General features: G+C 38.5%; 2 protein-coding genes across 19 annotated transcripts in view; one reads left to right on the top strand and one right to left on the bottom strand.

Moving 5' to 3' along the window:
- ADAM22 (ADAM metallopeptidase domain 22) overlaps window positions 1-19,755 on the top strand; it is a 273,701-nt gene extending 253,946 nt beyond the window's left edge. For 11 of the 18 annotated variants that reach the window (XM_002818272.6, XM_054559552.2, XM_054559557.2 and 8 more), the window contains 2 exons: window positions 6,527-6,650; window positions 9,862-19,755. In XM_002818272.6, the coding sequence (XP_002818318.3) occupies window positions 6,527-6,650; window positions 9,862-9,882 (145 nt within the window). In that variant the 3' untranslated portion in view covers window positions 9,883-19,755. Of the gene's footprint in view, window positions 1-76; window positions 164-6,526; window positions 6,651-9,861 lie in introns of all 18 variants that reach the window. The other 7 variants (XM_024250365.3, XM_054559548.2, XM_054559549.2 and 4 more) reach the window with 2 other exon arrangements.
- Window positions 18,709-20,887, bottom strand: part of SRI (sorcin) — a gene marked incomplete at its 5' end in the record, with an annotated part of 14,843 nt that continues 12,664 nt past the window's right edge. The window contains 1 exon segment of the mRNA NM_001134172.1: window positions 18,709-20,107. Within this exon segment, the coding sequence (NP_001127644.1) occupies window positions 20,081-20,107 (27 nt within the window). The 3' untranslated portion in view covers window positions 18,709-20,080.

Raw genomic sequence — 20,887 nt, 5'->3', positions numbered from 1 at the left:
TGCTAAGCTTGTGCTGTGTATTTTCAGATTTTCTATCTTGTTCTGCTTTCTTTGTTCCTTCCATTGCTTTCTGCAGGTATTTAAACCCATGGTTCAAAAGAGACTATAATGTAGCTAAGTGGGTAGAAGATGTGAATAAAAACACTGAAGGACCATATTTTAGGTATTTTATAAATTAATTTTTATATCCTTCTCAAACTCTCCCAGCACATACAAATACTGTAGTGTGACTGGCTCTCTATCTTGTATCTCCCAATACAAGTTCCTATAGGTGGAAAGGGGTCCTTGTTTATTTGCTGCCTTTTGACTCTGTTTTTGCTTCGTGAGCAAGTCTGGTTCTTTTCTGAATGTTTCAAATAAAGCCATTTGAAAGGGTTGTCATTTAGTGCATGTCCCTATCACCATCTTAAGCTTTTTAGTAGCTTTCTCTTCATTTTATGCTATGTAGTGTTCTATGGGCATGAAACATACTTTCCACTAATAAAGAAGCACTATTAACCTGAACAATTTAGTTTCTAGAATCTAGCAGTTTCATAATGCATTTTTCCTACTTACTGCCTAACAGTGCATAGTGCATACAAAAACTCAAGGAAAAACGTATAAAGAAACTAAGTGAAATGTGATGGGATTTTACTTGGAGTAGAAACAATGATTTGGTCTAACTGGAAAATTACTGAGACAACATTGACCACATGGGAGTATGTGGAATGAGTTTAGGTTTTATTTGTTCAGTATAACCATTTCCTACCAGAGAAAGGCTGTGCTGAGAGGTGTTATACAGATTCTTAACAAAGCATATAAGAAATTTTTTATGCTTATAAAAATATTGTCATCTAATACTTCAAATAGAACAGGAAGCAGCTGAAAATATATTCTTGACTCACAAAATAGAAGAATATCGCTACATTTTAGAAACTATCAAATTTACTCAATTCACTGCAGCTCTGTGTAACATTACAGGTCAGAAAGAATTTCCAAGAGTTCGTAATGGCATTTTTTACCCTTTATAATATCAAAGTGATTTCCTAGAGGTAAATGTCCACTTTATATCTGACTACTTTGTGGACAACTAAGGTAAAGGAGAAATATGTACTCAATTACTACCTCTTCTGAATACAATTTTACAATAAACTTTCATGTTACTGATTGCCATGACTTGGGTCAACATTGAACAGATATCAAAATATGTATGTGTTTTTAACTCTCAGCACCCGTATAAGGTGGACTCTCTCTTCCAGTGTACCATTTAGTTTAGTTATGTATAGTTTGAGAAAATGATTAGACCTACCTGCCTTTTAATTTGATCCATAACATTTGCATATACCCCAAGGAAAGCGTAACTCCTGCCTGCTCACAAAAATATATCCTGCTTTTATACCCCATCTTTCCCTCCTGCCCTGTCCCTCTGCTTGTCCCACACTTTCCCACACTGAACCTCATACACATACACTTACATTCAAACATCCCACCCTCATCTGTAGCTCCCAAGATGGCCAACATCAGGAAGACAGGTAAGATGATTTTGACTATTATTTGGAATCTTGGCTCACCTGCAGTCCTATTTCTCCTTTCTGTTTTCCTCAGGCTTGTGGGCAGATTGTAATTTGTACCAGCCATGGAACCAAAACAGAATGACTTTCATCCTATATGGGTTAGGGCTTTTATTCCCAAATAGATTTAGCATTTTTGCAGCAATAATTTGTGAAATGGTACCCCGGAAGAGTTGATTCACCTCCCCTGCGTGAGCTGAGTAGTGTATGTGGCTCTCAGAGAAAGAGGTCACGTTTCTTAAAATCAGCACCCAGGTCTGCCCAGAAGCTGCATGACTAAATGCAATTTGGATGGGGAAATGCTTCAGCACCCCTGATTGCACGTGCAAAACTGCAAGGACAATTTTAGAGGGTTCCTTTGTTTTCTCTTCTAATATGAGATATTGGTTCCTACAGTAGATAGTGAAATTAAGAATTAATTGTTAAAAGCATATTTATGTTTAAAGGTTAGACAAAGTTCTGTGGACAGTTATAATTTAATAGACATTTTTGAGTTAATAAGGGTGATAAGATTTGAAATTCAATACAGAATTTCTGTGGTGGTGGTAAATAATTGAGATGGCCCAGAACGTTTAACACAGTGATTCTAATGCAAGGGAGAATTTCATCCACCCTCTATCCAAGCCAAGCCTCACATAGGAGACCCAAAGTGCATCCACACCTTGGCTTGTGCCTTGCCAACCCTATGCTTAGGCTCAGATCTGCTTCATCTGTGGCCAGGTCATTCAGGATTACCCTTCCTGTCAAAACCACCAGTGAGGGCAAAAGTCACCTTATTGTTTTTTGTAGAGACGGGATCTCACCATGTTGCTCAAGCTGGTCTCAAACTCCTGGGCTCAAGCAATCCACCTGCCTCAGCCTCCCAGAGTGCTGGGATTACACCCATGTGGTGTTAGCTTTGTGGCATCCTTATCAAAATGCAATCTGCAGCAAACTCGTTCAAAATATAGTCCAGCATTTACAATATAGTGGCCACACTGCTAGAGAGAGCAAGGCAAATGCCTAAATAGATACCGAGTGATGAGAGTGCCTCTGCTGTGCCCCCTCATCCAGTTTCGATATGGCGGTGGTTGCTCAGGTTGTCCTCTGCATCAATTCAGGCCACCAGGAAGCAGCAAGTGAGATCAGGACAAGAGCATTAGCTCGCCACACCCAGATCCTGGATGCAGCTCTGTTATAAGCTCTCAGAAGGTATCCTTACTCTCGGGTATCATCCCATTGATTACTCACTTCATCAGGGTTTTCGAGTCCACTTCCATGATTCTATGGAATTTTTGGTGACTCTGAAAAGAAACGAATAATTACAACTATCGTGTATCCAGTGCCTATGATATACCTTTATTCCTCACATCCTAAGGTGTGAGCATTCTTATTACCTTTCTGTAGATGGAGGAAACTGAGATAGAGTAATTCAAGGTGGCACAGCTAGTAAGGGTCAGAACCAGAACTAGAGCCTGACACTGAATCCAAAATCTGTACCTTTTCCATTTCACCTTAATTAAAAGTAGCAGAGTGGATACTGATGACTTGAATCCTCTCTTAGTACACTTAACAAATTCTCCTGGATCTAGGCCAGGTGCAGTGGCTCACGCCTGTAATCCCAGCACTTTGGGAGGCCAACGTGGGCGGACCACGAGGTCAGGAGATTGAGACCATCCTGGCCAACATGGTGAAACCCCATCTCTACTAAAAATACAAAAATTAGCTGGGTATGGTGGTGTGCGCTTGTATTCCCAGCCACTTGGGAGGCTGAGGCGGGAGAATCGCTTGAACCTGGGAGGTGGAGGTTGTAGTGAGCCGAGATCACACCACTGTACTCCAGCCTGGTGACAGAGTGAGACTGTCTCAAAAAAATAAATAAATAAAAATAAAATAACAAATTCTCCTGGATCAACCTACTATAAAACTCACATATGAACACAAGTGAATAAGAGGTGGACTTGTGTCCCTCTCCATGTGACTGGCCTGGTTTTTAGCCTGTCCTTGGGTGCAGACCTGAACTGAGGTTGGCCTTACAGAAGGTAATCCCAGGAAGTTTGATGTAGCCCCAAGAGGCACCACAATCCATTGGCACACAAACATACCTTTATTGTGTAATTCTAATAGGGTATCCATTATGGTAATTATAGTTTTTTAAAATACAGTAATGGGCTGGGTGGGGTGGCTCATGCCTATAATTCCAGCACTTTGGGAGGCCAAGATGGGTGGATCATTTGAGGTCAGGAGTTTGAGACCAGCCTGGCCAACATGGTGAGACCCTGTCTCTACTAAAAATACAAAAATTAGCCGGGTGTGGTGGCGCACTCCTATAGTCCCAGCTACTCGGGAGGCTGAGGCAGAGGCTGCGGTGAGCTGAGATCACACCAACTGCACTTCAGACTGGGTGACAGAGTGAGACTCCATCTCAAAAAATAAACTAAAATAAAATGCAGTAATAATAATGGTTGACTTGTATCCAGTGATGCACTTCACTTCTTAAGTGAATGAGCTGGGCTGGTGCCTGGCTTTAAGTGAAAGCCAGGCTGGAACTGCCGGGCAAGTAGTCAGTCAAGGTCAGAAAAGAGCCTGGAGATAGTTTTGAAGAAATGTCTTCCTTAGACATTTGTGAGAAATTTTGAGTTTATTTTCCCTGAAGTGTTTTACCCTACCGTCGTCTCTACTCCTGTTTTGACTCCTGCTCTGGTGCTCTCCATCCTCCCAAAATAATCACTTTTATGCTGTCACATACCACCCAGCCTCCAGGACCCTTGCCCCTGCTAAAACTTTCCCGCTGGGCTTTTCTTCCCCTCAGGGTCAAAGATGTCAATTAACAAGCGTGTTATTATTCTTTACTTCTATTTTGACTCCTGCTCTGGTGCTGTCACCCCCCCAAGATAATCAGTTTTATACCAGCCTCCAGGACCCTTGCCCCTGCTAAAACTTTCCTGCTCAGCTTCTCTTCTTCCCCTCAAGGTCCAAGGTGTCAATTAACTAGCGTGTTATTGTAAGAAGTAGTATATGTGCAATTTCTTTGGGGTTCTGGAGAAAACCTCCTATTTTTATTCTAACTTAATTGGCTTTGCCCATAGAAAGATATTTGAGGGGAAGACTGGACCTTCAGCACCCCTCATTGGAATGGCTTTGTCCATGTACCAGGCTGGCCATTTGGACCCATGGCCAAGTTAAAGCTGGAATGACTGTGAAGCTAAAAGCTAATAGCTAATGGTGTGGACACACATGCTGCAGCAGATTAAAAAGATGCCTTGTTTTGCATGATCCCCTAAAGTAAACAAGATTTAATTATTTGTTTGTGTACCTTACTAGCTTTCCTAAAGTTGGATATTTTATCAGTAGTGATTAGGCTAAAAAGCTGATGCCAGGTTAATAGTCCTCATTTTAGAAAGATGCATTTAAATATCTAAATGCAGAAGTTTGCCATCATCTTACATGTACCAAATTTGTTTCTTAAAGATCATAGTCCTATTTAAAGTGTTTTTCTAAAAATAATTTCTCAATTAAAAAAATATGAAGTACATTGCTTTAATAGAACTTTAGAGAATTTGAAGTACTAGTATTAGTTACACCCATCCGCTCAGCAATGAAGAGCATTAACATAGGAGAAATCAAACAGCTGCTGTGTTCTAAACGTTCACACAAACGAGTGGTCCTAGCCATTTTTCAAAAATAGGAGTTACAGATTAAAAGTGAATTGTACCATTCTTCATTCTTAAAATCTATCAAGAATGTTCACTACTACTATCTTAGGGTGTGTAGGAAAAATTATTTTCAAACTTTAGCTTGAATTCAGTGTCCATAAAATGGAAATTAGTATGAAAACTATGGCAGAACCAGAGCAAAGGATATTATATGCATGCAAACCAAAATTTAAAACAAGGAAGGAAAAAAGACACCTTTATGCTATTGAATGCAGTGTAGGCAGTAGATCTTGACCTACCTAGTGCTACCCCCGCCCCTCCCACTAACATTCCCAGGCTGGGTGAGTCACAGCAGATGAGGTACATTCTACTGAAATAAACACTTTTGCTATAATGTGGCAGTGTAACCAGTTCAGCAATGTGGGTTTTTACCACCTTGCACCAGGGATTAAGGAGCAGTGGATATGTAGTGGTAACGTTTGTGAGTGGAATAGCTACTACAGTTATCACATCTGTTTTTCATTGATATCTTATGAGTAGAAATTTTTTACTCAGCTGTTTTTTTTTTTTCACTTTAAAGACAAATTAGCAATAGATAGGGGCTTGTCTAGTATGTTCAGCTTAGTCACAAATTACCACTACACATGCAAAATCAATCAAGTACAGCATAATACACCAGCAGCTTACATAGAAATGCTGATTGTAGGGACTAATTAGACCATTTTTGTATGTTCTCATCAGACTTTGTTTGGCTGGAACTCTGCACTCCTTACTGCTTGCATGTTTACTAATTTATTAAAAGCCCTGTATTTGCCTTTGTTCCTTCACAACTAACACACTGGCCTCTGAATGCATGAGTGTTGTGTAAACTGGTGTATGATTTAGCAACTAATAAATATATCAATTGTAATGGATTTTAAGATCTTAAGGGAAAATTGGAATTATTGTACTTAAACATTTTTACATTAAGTGGTAAAAATAAGGCACAATATTAATATTTTATACACATAATTTACCATTATAAGCTCTTAGAATAATTTCATCCCTTCCCCATTTTAGCTTTTTATCTATTCTATAGGATACATTTTTAGTGGCTTGTAGTTGAAAAGTATCATTCTATGTCATAACATTTAAATAATCCATTGCAGTCATGAAATTAGGAAGATAAAATTGCAGCATTTCACTGTTGAGAATGACAGAATATCTTCCCAGTAGTTAAATCTTGGCAGTAGTGGCATATGAAAGTTAGAAGTCAGAGGGTTTGTTCTGAACCCACTTTTCAGATGTTTGAAAAATGTTAGGCAATCACATGATACTTATTTCATATTCTCAACATCTCAGGACTTTATCTCCTGCCAAGTCTCCTTCTTCATCAACTGGGTCTATTGCCTCCAGCAGAAAATACCCTTACCCGATGCCTCCACTTCCTGATGAGGACAAGAAAGTGAACCGACAAAGTGCCAGGGTATGTGGAAACCTCTTCCATGTGCTTACATGCTCAGTCATTATCATTTATCTATGAGTTTATATTTTAAAAGAGAGAACCATTTTTCCTCTCTTGTTCCTAAGAAAATGAAAAAATCAAACTTGAAAATAAGGAGATTCTTGAGACTTTTGGCTTCAGATTTATATTTGCAAATAGTTTAATCTGCATTGATATAGTCTAGGTACATTTTGTGTAATTAATTGCTATATATTTATATATTTTATTATTGTAGCTAATATATTAAAACCTAGAGTAAACAAAACAGTGTATTTTGCTGTATCACCTTTTACATTTTAATCACACTGCCGCTGTCTCACAACGTTCCTGAAACATATCAGTATGTGAAATTCGAGATACAGTGGAGTTTAGAGAGGCAGACTGGTCCTCAGAGATTTAAGTGAAAGATGTAACCAAAGAATAATTACCTTTATTGATGTCCAGGTTCTGTTGTGGTCATTTACACTGTAATGTCGATCTTCTTAGAAATAATGTTGCAAAAAAATAAAATAAAGCTTATAAGCCTCGGCAGCTTTAGCTGCTGGTTAGACTTTTTGGTCTTCAGAGATGTTTCGGAATCTCTTTGATCCCAAACCTAAATTATGTGGTTCAAGGTAAACGTGGATCATTCAAATTTTAATTTAACTCAGAGTCAGTAAGAAGGCACAAATAATTAAAAGCTGTGTAGATCACTACAATCCAAAAGTCTTTAAAAACTACCAGCAGTGTTTTGTTAATCATAAAAAATTACCATTATATGTTAATATGAGAAATGGTAAAAGATAACAAGACAATTCAGATTCCCAATACTCAGCTTTCTGAATTAACAAAAGACTTCTTGATAGATACCTAGTTGTTCATGATGTCATGTGTGATAATGAAATCTGAGACTGATGTCATTCCTGCCCTCCTCAAAGAATTGTCGAAGTGTAGCACCCCACTTTCTTTCTGCTAAATTGTCTGCATCCCTGTTTTGTTCCATCAAGTTAGGGACATCCCCTCAGCTGTTGTCATGTCAGAGTTTGGGTTATTGGAGATGTTACCACACAAGAGCCGTAAAAACGATAGCTCCCTAGAAAAAATGACTGGCCCTGGGCTGAGCAAGTGACCACAAAGGCTCTGGCTGCTGGGATTGTTACCTGAAAAGTCTGATTTGTTCTATGCACTGTGGAACAGCCACATAAGCATGTGGCAGAATCCTACCAAATACACAGCCCCTGTCTCTGGGCTGTCTCTGTGGGCTGTGGAGAGTGGAACAAGCAGATCTTCCTATCAGCAGCCCCTCTGTTACCACCACATAGATGTGGGCCAAGGCATGCCTAGTGCTGAAAGTGATGTTTGGCAATTGCTCATTTTTTCTCACTGGGGTAATCATGACATTCAGGTTTTTCCCAATGTTATTCATTTGTCCCTCCCTTCTTTCTCCTGTCACATATTATTTTTAATCTTTATAAAACAATATTGAGGAAACTTCAGCTCTCCGAGGCCAGAGTCTAAACCCTTTAGCCCTCCAGACCATTATCTGAGCATCAATTCAGATTGTCTTTGCTCCATTAACTCCTCTCCACCACCAGTGTCACCCATTCACGAAGATCCTCACAGTTCAGATATTCCTGTGATTTACAAGGGGTTGGTGTCTTTTCAATAAAAAGGGCATATAAAGCGACCTAAGGTAGATAGCATGGTAGCTTTACCACAGTCCTGTGGAATAGGCAGACGTGGGCATTCAGAACAAGATTTCCATGAAGATTTGGGAGAACATATTAAGGGAACCTATATAGAAACATCTACTTACTCACTTGGCTTTTTCTCCTTTTTCTTTCCCAGAAACTCATTATATATACAGCGACATGTACCAAATGTCCAGTAAAAATGGAATTTTGATGGAATTGGATACAACCTAAGTCACTCTGTTCATAGGCTTTGTTTATGTTTATAATAATTATATCTAAATTATATTGCCTGGAAACATATTTCATCAGCTTGATCTTCTTTTTAAATTGGTCTTCCTTTTCTGGTGAACTGAGTTGCATTCATATCTGATCATGCCACACTTGTTATTAGTCCATTAAGGTGATTGCTGAACATTGTAGAAATTTGAACCGGAACAGGGCCAATATAAAGAGCTCAGGGCAAAAGCAAGGAGAGGGTAAGAGGGACAGAATGAATGAAGGGACATCCTGCCTTGAATGTATCCTTCCACTGTGGTACCTCAGCTTGTGAGAGAGAACCTTTTATTTATTTTATTTAATTTTTTTGAGATGGACTCTCGTTCAGTCGCCCAGGCTATAGTGCAATGGCGCCATCTCGGCTCACTGCAAGCTCCGCCTCCCGGGTTCACACCATTCTCCTGGCTCAGCCTCCCGAGTAGCTGGGACTACAGGTGCCCACCACCACGCCCGGCTAATTTTTTTTGTATTTTTAGTAGAGACGGGGTTTCACCTTGTTAGCCAGGATGGTCTCGATCTCCTGACCTCGTGATCTGCCCCTCTCGGCCTCCCAAAGTGCTGGGATTACCGACGTGAGCCACCGCGCCCGGCTGAGAGAACCATTTTTTAAGGAGGTAGTGATAGAATTGGAGTGTATGGCAGTGATTTTCAAGTGGGTGATGGTGGAATTGATGGAATCACACTTCCCTGGTATCAGTGGTTTTCTGTCGTGGCTGCACAAGGGAATCATCTGCCAAGCTTTTAAAATATTCTTACGCCTGAGTCCCACCCAGAGAGATTTTGATTTAGTTGGTCTGGTGTGCTGCCTGGGAAGTGGAATTGTAGAAACCTCCCCAGATTAATGTAATGTGCAGCTGAGGTTGAGAACCACTGCTTTAGCTGGCTGTCTCAGAATCCTGGGGAAAGGAAGGGCATGTGTAGCTTAAAAAATAATATTTTAAATTCTTTTATTTCATTTGAGACACAATATTGACTCTATTCAAAATGTTTAGTAACATTAAATGAGGAGGTGATGGTTTTTGTATCAAAAGATGGCTGTTGTTAAAAAGGTTGAGACACAGGTTTTGAGGAAACAGAGCTAAAAGTTGGAGTGTTTATGCTATCCACTTTTTAGACTTTGCAAGAGTGTGCATCCACAATCACATACATATGGATGGAATCACTGAATCTTTTTCATCTCCTATTCAGAATACATCTGCTTCCTGCTTTCACAATGTGCAATTTTGCTCTTTTCTGTTGTGCAGCTATGGGAGACATCCATTTAAGATCAACTGTTTACATGTGATACATCGAAAACTGTTTACTTCAACTTTTATAGAAACCCAGGCTCATGGAATCACTGCAAATCTATCTGCTCTTCAGACAATACGAAGACCCTCTGAGATGCTACAGAGGAGAGGAAGCGGAGTTTCACATCTGGTTACCATTTTCTTTTTGTCATTGGCTTAGGATTTAATTGAACCATGAAAAGAACTACTGAAATGTTACACTATAACATGGAACAATAAAGGTACTGGTATGTTAATGGATAATCTGCATGACAGATAATATGTAGAAATATTCATAAAGTTAACTCACATGACCCAAATGTAGCAAGTTTCCTAAGGGACAATAGTGGATTCAGAACTTGACGTTCTGAAGCACATCCTCACTGTAAACAGTAATGCTATATGCATGAAGCTTCTGTTTATTGTTTTCCATATTTAAGGAAACAACATCCCATAATAGAAATGAGCATGCAGGGCTAAGGCATATAGGATTTTTCTGCAGGACTTTAAAGCTTTGAGAGGCCAATATCCCATAGGCTAACTTTTAACATGTATTTTTATTTTTGTTTTGTTTTTTTACTTTTCATATTTATATTAGCATACAAGGACAATTGTATATATGTAACATTTTTAAAATTTTAAAAAATGCAGCTGTTACACACAAGTGTATTTTGCCAAATGCCTAAAAATTCAGTCACAATCACATCATCGTCATCCATCCAGTGATCTTCAAAGACTATAAGCAGGTAATGTAAATATAGTGGTCAGTGCTGTAAATGTGTCTCTCCATAATTGGTATTTGTCCAAAACGTGTGATATCCCTTTAACCTGTGCACAGTCTGGAGGCAGTTTTATTGAGTAAGTAATTGAGTGAGAGAACAAAATGCCCAGCAAAACTTCTGGCCTCCACAGTTTGCTGATGCAGGAGCCCACTCTGCTGCTGATGGGCTGCTCCCTGGAAATCATCCATCCCATCCATCCATCCCATCTCATCCCAGTGAGCCAGCCCCTCAGCAGTGTGTGCTGCTGAGATTAAGCAAGTGCACCAAAGACACATGAGACGACGTACTGCCAGTGAGCTGGTAGCTTCTGGCTTGCCAATACTCTAACCCTTTGTTGCCTGAAGTTTTGTTCCTTGGCAAAATTTTTTAGTCACCCTTATCTGTGAAATGAATGACTTGTTTTAACTAAAACAACTTTGACACTGTTGATTAAGAATATTTGTCATTACTGGGGTGTGAATCCCAACAAGTCATTCTGCACTGACTCTGAAGCAAGATGACGGAAGATTCTACTGTTTGAGTTGGGCAGCTTCAATAATTCATAAAGAGTTAAGTTAGATCTAAACCACAGAGATGCAGCAACTGCGAAGCTACACTAACAGCTGGCGGGGGAAAGAATGTGATGCTTTGAAACATATATTTTTTAATCCATAGGAAAATAAGATTCTATTTTAAAAGACCCTTCTTTAAAACCAAAGTTTGATAGCTGTTATAATGGCAGATCTGTCATTCCAAAAGAAAGCTAGCTACCCTAGTGAGGCTGGAGATTGATGGGCTCAATCATATGGTCTGCTCTGAAGTATACTTCTGATTTCCTCATTTTCTCTGTGTTCTTAAGAGGAATGGAATCTGCAGACAGGTTTTCAGATATACTCTCTAAATTTGATCCTCTCCCATAGTATCCATGGACAAAATCCATATCATCTTCATATGTAATCAATTTGATTACATATCGTGCCCAAACTGAAGGGCCAAGTTAGAAGGCAGCATTTTATACTGTGTGTTTATGTCTTCTGTAATGGACCTCTCTTTTGAAAGTCTTTGAAATGTTTGGAAAGCAAACATTTCCAAAATTACATAATGTAAAACAGCATTTTTCATGACAGGAAGGGATGTGATTGTTGATATGACCATAAAGCGATCCATCAGGCCAAGGTTTGGTGAGTGTTGGGCAGTGTTGCCACATAGCTCAAGCCAAGAATAGAAGGGCAGACAGATTGAAAGATGTAGCAAATAAAGTGACTTTTTACCAAGATCACTGTAACGTGCACTGAATGTTTCCTGGTACTGAGTGTATAAAAGGCTAATGCTATAAGGTTTATTTTGACTATAAAAGAGTTTATAGATTTGAATATAAGGTGCCTCATGTAAATATGCTTCCTAGTTACAGGTATATAAACCCTAATTTGAAAGAATCCACAAATGGCTAGCTGAGAAGTTAACAGATCTCTGTCTATCATTTGTCCATGTGTGTGTCTTCCCTCACCTCAGTTATTTTTACATGAAATTATTTCAAATGAAAATCATGATCATGTGCCTTTTGGGAGACATGGTTGCTCTAGAGGTATATAGTTTGTAATTACCCTCCTTGGTAATAACCTTCCTGTGGAACTGAATAAAAATTTTTCTGTTTTATTTGTAGAGATTATGATTTTAGGTATACAGTAACTTTAATATTCTATTCTTGGAATCTACTCTTATCTCCCATGTTTAAACATTCTTAGAGCCATTTGTGGGATTCATTGACAAATTTATAGTCTCAAGGGAGAGTTTCAAGAAGTATCTATATGTATACTCATGGTTGGGGTTCTAGAGGCATTACATCTAAATATTTATGACTTTTCATCCACCGAGGTAGGTAGCATTAAATATACAAGCACAGCATTATTTCTCTTTAAATATCTATTTTGGAGAGAAACTTTCAGGCCATATAACAGTTTATATCATGCAACTAATATTTATATTTCCCAATCCACTACAAAATCATTGCTAAGCAGAAGAGAGCAGTTATTTGGCCTTTATGTTCCATTGTATGCCTTTTTCCCCTCTTTCTAGTTTTATGCATTGATAAGACTACAGATTGGCACCCTACTGCCTGAGAAGTTCCATTTATCCATAGTCGTTGCAGTGCAGTAAACCCTGATTTAAAGGAACATTTAAGTCTCTCCAGTAAGTGTCAACAGGAAGGCATGGGATAGCAGGGAGTCCTTATGGAGTGGACTGGCCACATGAACTGTCCTCTGCATCCAGCCACTCTTTATTTAGATGGGAAGTGGCATGGTCCTCTGAATGCTGCAGGCTGGAAATGATCCCCAGGGCACATGCAATCTGTGGAAAGGAATACATCGGACAGTGCAACATGGTGAGGGCTTTCAATTTGCTGTGGTTGCTGTATTTTTAACAAGAAACCCGGAGCTTCGATTAGGAATAACCTATCATTAGAGTTGTTCCTTTAAAAAATGTTGATGAATAAAGCAAATGTGGGCTTAAAATGCCAACTTACTTTTCACTTTGATATTGGTGCTTTATTAAGTGATACCATAGTTTCTCTCTCTTTTCCCTGTTACTTTAAAAATAATTTTAAAATTGTGTTTGTATATAAGGTCAGTCTGGCATACAGTTTCGGAAAGTAACATTAATAGGGTTTCTAAAGAAGTTGTCAGAAAGACAAAATTAGATATTCTCTGCACTTTCAGAGAAGGACTATTTATGTTTGAATTTCATAACAGGCTTACATTTCTTTTCTGTTGAGTCCCTTGCATATCTACATAATTTAATCCTGTCTATTGTCCCAGATCTCTTGTGGCTACTTTACCTGTTACCTTTTTTGGGATTTTATTCTCTATATTTTACAGTTACCTTTGGACCAGAAGATATATGGTATTTTTATTCACTTTTTTCAGTGTTTTAAAATAAGATTTGTTCATTTATTCATTTTATCCATTCATTTCCTGTTGTCGTGTAGTTCTAACCATATATATAGTACTTTAAATATTTTCTTATGTTATTATTTAACACGATAATAAATTCTTATCTAAAGAAAAGACTATTTTACTTTATTTTACTTAAAGGAAAGAGAATTTATTGGCAGGATATTGAGTAGCTGGTAGAGTATATGGAAGGGGAGAGCCAAGTTAGGAACTGGCAGGAATGAGGAGGGACAAGACAGCTGCCTGCACAGTCTGATAGGACACATCTGGCTGCTGCCACTGGATGCCCACATGGGCAGCATATTGTAAATATCACCCTACCAGTTGGTAAGTTGGCATGAATTTTCCATGAAACACTCTTGACTCCCATTTGCAGCATCATATCTACTTTTTATGCACCTAATTATATTTTTCCTTTCACTTTGATGTTTCTTTTTTTTCTAAAACTGCCACCTAAATACCTTTCCACTCCGTTAAATGTATGGAGTCAAGACAAATTTCTCATTCTTGCTCTACAGTTTAAGATGTATAAGAAGTAAACACTTCTGTGGAATAGGGCTTAATTTGGGGCTTAAATGTTTTGGTTTTTTTCCTCCTGAGATGTTTTTGAATGGATAAGACTACTCTGGTTTTGGATGCAGCAACTTTTCTCCTGGCATGGAAGAACTAAGGACTTTGATGAACAGTTTCCCATTGATAGTATAATATAATGAGGGGCCCAGTCTGCTCTTGTGAAAATTGGCTGAGCGGCAGCAGCCCATCCCAGCTGTGTGTGAGTAGCCCTGCTGTTAAAAGTACACCTGCTGGGAATCGTTGGCACACGCTCATAGCATATGCTTTGTGGGGGAGGTGCTTTTAATTCCAAGAGGAGCTTTTCTCCCACATCTGCAGATGCAGAGGAAAGATGCAGCAGGACTTTAGAAAACAGGAGTGTTTCTACTGACATTTTATTCATTGCTTTGTTAGTCCCGCAAATGGAGCATCTTCTGCTTGTTTGTAAGCAGAAAAAAACAAAATATTCAAAACCAAAAACCTAATTAGTACTTTTGTCCTTTATATCCCTAGTCTGACAAACAGTAAGCATCCTCATGGTGAGATTTTGAGGGATGCTTCCGGAACCATCCTGCTTCCCAAGTAGCTCCCCCTTCAGTAGCTGTGCAGCTCTTTTCTCCTGACTAGGAACTTTCTCTATTGTGGAAGTCAGTTCCTTTGGCTAAGCCGTCCCTTGGGAGAACCCTAGGATGCCCTAGGGAGTAGAGGTGGCAGGCATCTTTATCTTCGCCCACCAGCACATTAGCAGCTTATGCAACTTAGGAAGTCACTGGGAGATGAGTCCTAAGAGCGTGAATTTCAGGATGGGGAGGAGATAAGAAGCAGAGAACTTTGGGAAACCATGGGGCATTTAGTCCTGGCATAGACACAGAATGGATATCCACAGGAAGATTCCTGAAGCCAGATATGCAGGAGAGCACACATTGTCGTGAGAGGTGTGGTGGGAAGAGAGGTGCTGGATGCTAAGACAGACTTCTGTGCTTGGCGGACTGACTGCATGTTGACTCTGTGAATACTTTGTGGTCCAGTCCATGATAGGCCAGTCACTCCTGCCTGATGCATCCCTGTTGCACTGTTCATAGAACCTGTATCATATGGGGAAGCTTCAAGGCTGGCAGGCTTTTCATCAAGTAATCATCATTCCATGTTCCTACGTATCCTTGAAATCAAAACTAGGCAATATGTGTGTTTTTGGTTTTGTTTTACAAAAAGGCATACAATGAGACGAATTCTTAAAATAATGCACATACAGAATCATCAATAAAGTTTCAAAGAGTTTATGAAGAAAAGGTATTTTCCTTTCTTGTAAAAAATATGTTATATATATATAATATGCTGATCTGCATTCACCTTAGGGCTTAGCCTCTTATTTTATGAATTTTCAGGCTGTGATTTGTGTTGGATGGTTAAGCTCTAAAATAATGCAAATAGCCCCAATCTTTAAATATAGCGGTGCTAAGTTGAACAAGTAACACAATACAGAAAATGCTGATATGAATACTTAGTAATAATACAAAAGTTCCTGCTAAATTATATATGTGTATCACTGCCTGACTAGAAACCCCACTTTTCTTTTCTAATCCAGCACAAAATCAAACTGATTCTACAACCAGTCTTTTTAAAGGGCAAAAATGACTCAACACCTTTGTTTTGTATGGAAAACTTTTTTTTTTTTTTTACACTAACTGCAAAAGTGCTTTAAAAAAAGGTTTATTCAGGATAGATAAGCATGTACTCCTTTTTTAACCTGCTGGAAGACTTGCCCCTCCAAACTAGCACCCCCAAAAGACAACTTCTTTCAGAAACGGGGTGTTTTACCTAAACATAGTAGCTTACATGTTAGCCAGCAGTAGGTCGGCACTAGTGTTTTCCACGGTTATCACCTTTGACAGGTGATGTCCATCTATAGATAGTGGAAGCCACCCCATGGGGAGGTGTTAATAGCAGCATGGTTTCACTTTTGGTAATCAGGTAATCATGTGTATATACTTAGATTCGCATTATTTTAACATTTCTCTGCTACTCTGCACTTCAGGTTCGTTAAGCTATTTTAATAATTACTGGGGTTATGGCAAACACCAATGGAAATGTATATGGCAACTGCTTTCCTGAGCAAGTGTGATTTGTTTTATGGCTGTTCAAGTTATAAAATTGTTCTTACATTGTAGGTAAACAAAATCTTGATGTTTTTAAAGGTCACTGTAACTTAAGGTTCAAATTTCTGGCACAGTTTTATTAGTATTCACTTCCGAAGCTAATAAGATACCATGGTTTTCTATGTTACTCCCATTGTAACATTAGTAAAGTGACTTTCAATAAAAGATTTATGTTATTTTGATGCACGACTCTCTTCTTTTTTTTTCTCCCACCTAGTTTCTCTTTCAGAAGCTTTGTTAGGGGTACAGTCAAGGAATTGTTTCTTTTCTGTTCACTGGTGTCCCAGAAGGGGTCACTAATATGATGAGGAATACAAACCCTTTAAGCAAAGCCTGAGTGTGCAATTTGTTGCAGTTTCCTCATCTGGATGGCAGAGGTAGTTTACTTATTTATCTATTTGCCTCTCCTCGTAAGCACTTCCTCTCTCACCCTAATGAGGATCAATTTCCTATATCCTGTCTTGTAGACCAGGCAGTGGTGCTTAGTTAATAAGCTCACCTGTGCTGCATTCTAAAGCACTGAGCCTAGAATGGGCTCATGAGTTCATTACCTAAAAACTTCCACCCTGGCCTTTTCATCTTCCAGGCAGGCATTTTACCTACCCGTCATTATTCTGGCATTTGCGGGGTCCTTGCCATCCGCTCATAGGCTGCATAGGAAATAAGTTATAAGTAGTCAAGGTAGTTTTAATGTGAGAAAAAGAGAAGGAAGTCACTGATGAAGGGTTTGTACATTTATTATGAGATTTTAAAAGTTTATGGTGATTACATATAGCTCCATTTCTTGTATTTATAATAAGTTATTTAGATGAACACTGAAACAGTAACTCGGCTGAGCCAAAGCAAAGTCTAGTTCACAGATGGCAGAAGTTTTAGCTCATATGCCATCTCACGGACTTGATGGTATCACCTGGAACATCATGCTGAAGGAGAGTCTAAACTCCAATTTGGCTCAGTAGAAGCAAGAGCTTTAATTTAATATGACTGCTGTGGTGCAAATCTACGCCAACTATCCCCAGGAAGCACCAGATCTCTGGCAGCCACATTCCCATGGAAGTGCACGAAATGTGTTAACAGTACTTCATAAATCATGGATCTCTTGAAACACATGAGTAAAGCACACATCTCCAAAATAAAATTAAATCCTAAATGAGGGTGATTTGAGGCGCTTAATTCTCCAAATTGTTGAAGTATTCAAGCTTGAGCTCACGGCTTTACCATGCTCCAACTAGATTAAGAAAAAGTAAACAGACCAGGAAATAATTTTAAAGTAGTGGGTGAGGCTACACTAGAAGTATACAATGAATTAAACACAACCCAACATAAAATAGAAATAAGGCAACAGGAGATTTCACTTGTAATGAAGACTGGCTGTAATTAAAGCAGATGAATACATCAAATTTGTCAAGGGGAGGGAAACTTTCTAACTGCAGGGACATACTGAAAACTATGCTCCATGCTTTTGGAATGAATGGGTGAAAGCAGAAGGGGAGGAGATAAAGAGATTCGTTTTGAGGTATCAATAATTAAAACGGAATCAACTGAATGATGTCTGATATGGCTTGGCTCTGTGTCCCCACCCAAATCTCATCTCGAATTGTAATCCCCATGTGTCCAGGGAGGGACCTGTAAGCCTTACATCGAGGGAAGGAAGTGATTGGATCATGGGGGCGGTTTCCCCGATGATGTTCTTGTGATAGTGAGTTCTCATGAGATCTGATGGCTTTATAAGCATCTGGCACTTCCCTGCTTGCATTTCTCTCTCCTGCTGCCTTGTGAAGAAGGTGCCTGCTTCCCCTCCCGCCATAATTATAAGAAGTTTCCTGAGGCCTCCCCAGCCATGTGGAACTGTGAGTCAAACCTCTTTCCTTCGTAAATTACCCAGTCTTGGGTAGTGTCTTTATAGCAGTGTGAGAACAAACTAATATAATGTCAGAGGGATGGTTCTGTATTCACCCCAAAGCCAATTCAGAACCACAATTGATGCAGCACACCTTGGGACTTGTTCAAATATGGCCCATAACCTTCAGCAAGGGCCTTCTTCTCTACTGCTTATCCTCAACCAGGAAATTACCATTTCCTTAAACTATGATTTCCTCAGAGGACCCTGGTGAGTTGAAACCAAACAGCAGGTGCTAGGACACTGAAGGTGAGCTCCCTGCCTCCTAATCCTCTGAGCCCCTTTTTGGCCCTTTTCTAGACAGCCCAGACCAAGCAGAGCTTTGTGGCCTCACAGACAATATATGGAGATGCAATCTATAGTCACTGTGTAATATATAGCAGGCTGCTTCACATTCTGATATGTAACCTGGGCTAACTAACTTGCCATAGTTATATGTTAGGTTTGAATAATATATATTTTGACAATATTTTAAAAAATTAATAGTGAAATGAGGCTAAAGATGCATAGAGAAAATGTTTTATTTTCATTAGTTGACAACTAGTTGTTCAGTTGAATGGTAAGTCTCACACTGCATCCTAAAATAAGACAGATACTCTGCTGGCAAGTAGAAAATAGACTAATTTCATTTTTTATCTGTTAAGCTCTCTTGATAAAAAAGGCAAACCAGGCCAGTTTTAAATTTAAGAAACAGAAACATTGTTAGTGCTTCTTGTATCAACACACTTTACATATTCAGAACTACTACCAAGAGATAACATATTATCTCCTTTTCAAAGACGGGGAAACTGAAACTTGGCATTATCTATAATGACCAAACCACACAGTAAGAGGCACAAGCCAGCATTAGAATTCAGATCTTACTTGAAAGTGTACAGCTTAAAATTTTTTAAAAAATTCCTTCCATTATAAATGTAGTACCTGCTTACTGGAGAATGTTTGGAAAAGCAGTAAGAAGGGAGAAGATGAACTCATGATCCTGACTCCCAGTGGTAGCCAGATCAATGTTTTGGTACATACTTTCCAATACTCTGCTATGTATATTTTTTAAAGTGTGAATACATGGTATATCAAAATGGATCTATCAGTATTTTAAAAACTAAAATCTGATTTTAAAAGGAAAGCATATAGAAAATCTGAAAAATACTGAAATATATAAAGAAAATTAAAGTCATCTAGAATTCCATTAATCAAAAATAAACATTGTTAATATTTTCATATATTCCCTTAGTCTTTTTCTGTCAATGTTCTTTTTATATAGTTAAGCTTATAACGTACAAGATTTTTAAGGAGAGTTAACAAAGGTTTAAATAGATGACAAAAAGGGACTGGTTGACAGATAGTATTTGCCAATCAAATTATTCAATAGGTTTTGAAAGGCCTGTGCTAAACTTCTACTAAGGTGAACCCTGACATGGATTACTGGATCACCTTTTTTGTTGTTTTATTTCACCCAAGTGGGTCTATGTCATTTACCTAAGTTTTTATGTGTGAAGTATTCTTTGTAGGAGAGGAAAGATAACAGCTGTAGTCTGATTAACAGTTTTTAGTGTCTCACAATGAAAAATAAATAATGTGACTTAAACATTTTGCATACTTAAATTTACATAGAGTTTTAGCAAGAAAATAAGGCATGACTGATAATGGCTCAGGAAAGTTCTAAATGGTGTAACAGACTAGATCTTATTAAAGTTCCAAAGAATTTATTATCAAAACTAAAACAAAACTTCAGTTGTACATAAAGTAATAAACTTTACAACAGCTGTAGAGAGAAAGTCGTGATGTAAGTTTACACATATTACCGAAGGCAAAGAGGACAAGCAAAGGAGAGCTCCATTTGGAATGTCGATTACATTCATGCAGCTTCCTCTTGATTTAAACACTCATGACACACTGAATGAACTGAAAGAAAAATTCAGCATTATATGACAGACCTCAAAGCACTTATACAGCACAGCCTATTTCTGGCAGCTTACATTTGGTTTTCTAATTTGAACATGGGTAAAACAACCCCTACAACTTTCTAAGATATGAGTAAATGATAGATGGAAAAGTTTCCTTTTTTTAGGGAAGCAGTCTAATATAAAATCCATAAGGTTTCTCACATCAAAACTTCTTAGAGAAAGCAGATATAACTTCAATGGATAAATAATTTAAATAATTATTTGAATAATTATTTAAATTCCAAATAATATCTAAGACTAGAAATGGCCATGGTCAAAGACACTTACAACAACAAAAAAACTGGAGTTTATACTGTTGTATCACGTGGGGATTTCCAAATCACACAGTATTACCCCATTACTCTAATGGAACACCTTAAACAGTTTATTCCCTTAAAATCTGCTTTATTAAAATAAATTGTAGCATGCAAGTGTATGTATGCACAGAAACAGAACAGCTAACCCTTCAGATACCTGAGATTAGAAATACCAGTATTTGCTGTGAAATGTTGGCTTCCCCACTAAACATAAAGCAATAGATTCTGCCCTATCAGTGTTCCCTACACTACTAAGGTATTGTACACTGCTAACCCTTGCAGCTCTATTGCAAGGTCAAGGTGATTATCCCTATTTTAGAGAAAAGGAAAATAAGGATCAGGATGTTTAGAAATCTTTTAAGTAGCCCCATCTGAAGTCAAAGCCCATGGTCTTTCTTTCCATTCCCCAGGCAGCCTCCTGA

This window comes from Pongo abelii, chromosome 6 (assembly GCF_028885655.2).
Source record: "Pongo abelii isolate AG06213 chromosome 6, NHGRI_mPonAbe1-v2.0_pri, whole genome shotgun sequence".
Lineage (NCBI taxonomy): Eukaryota > Metazoa > Chordata > Mammalia > Primates > Hominidae > Pongo > Pongo abelii.
This window is presented reverse-complemented; position numbering and strand designations above follow the sequence as displayed.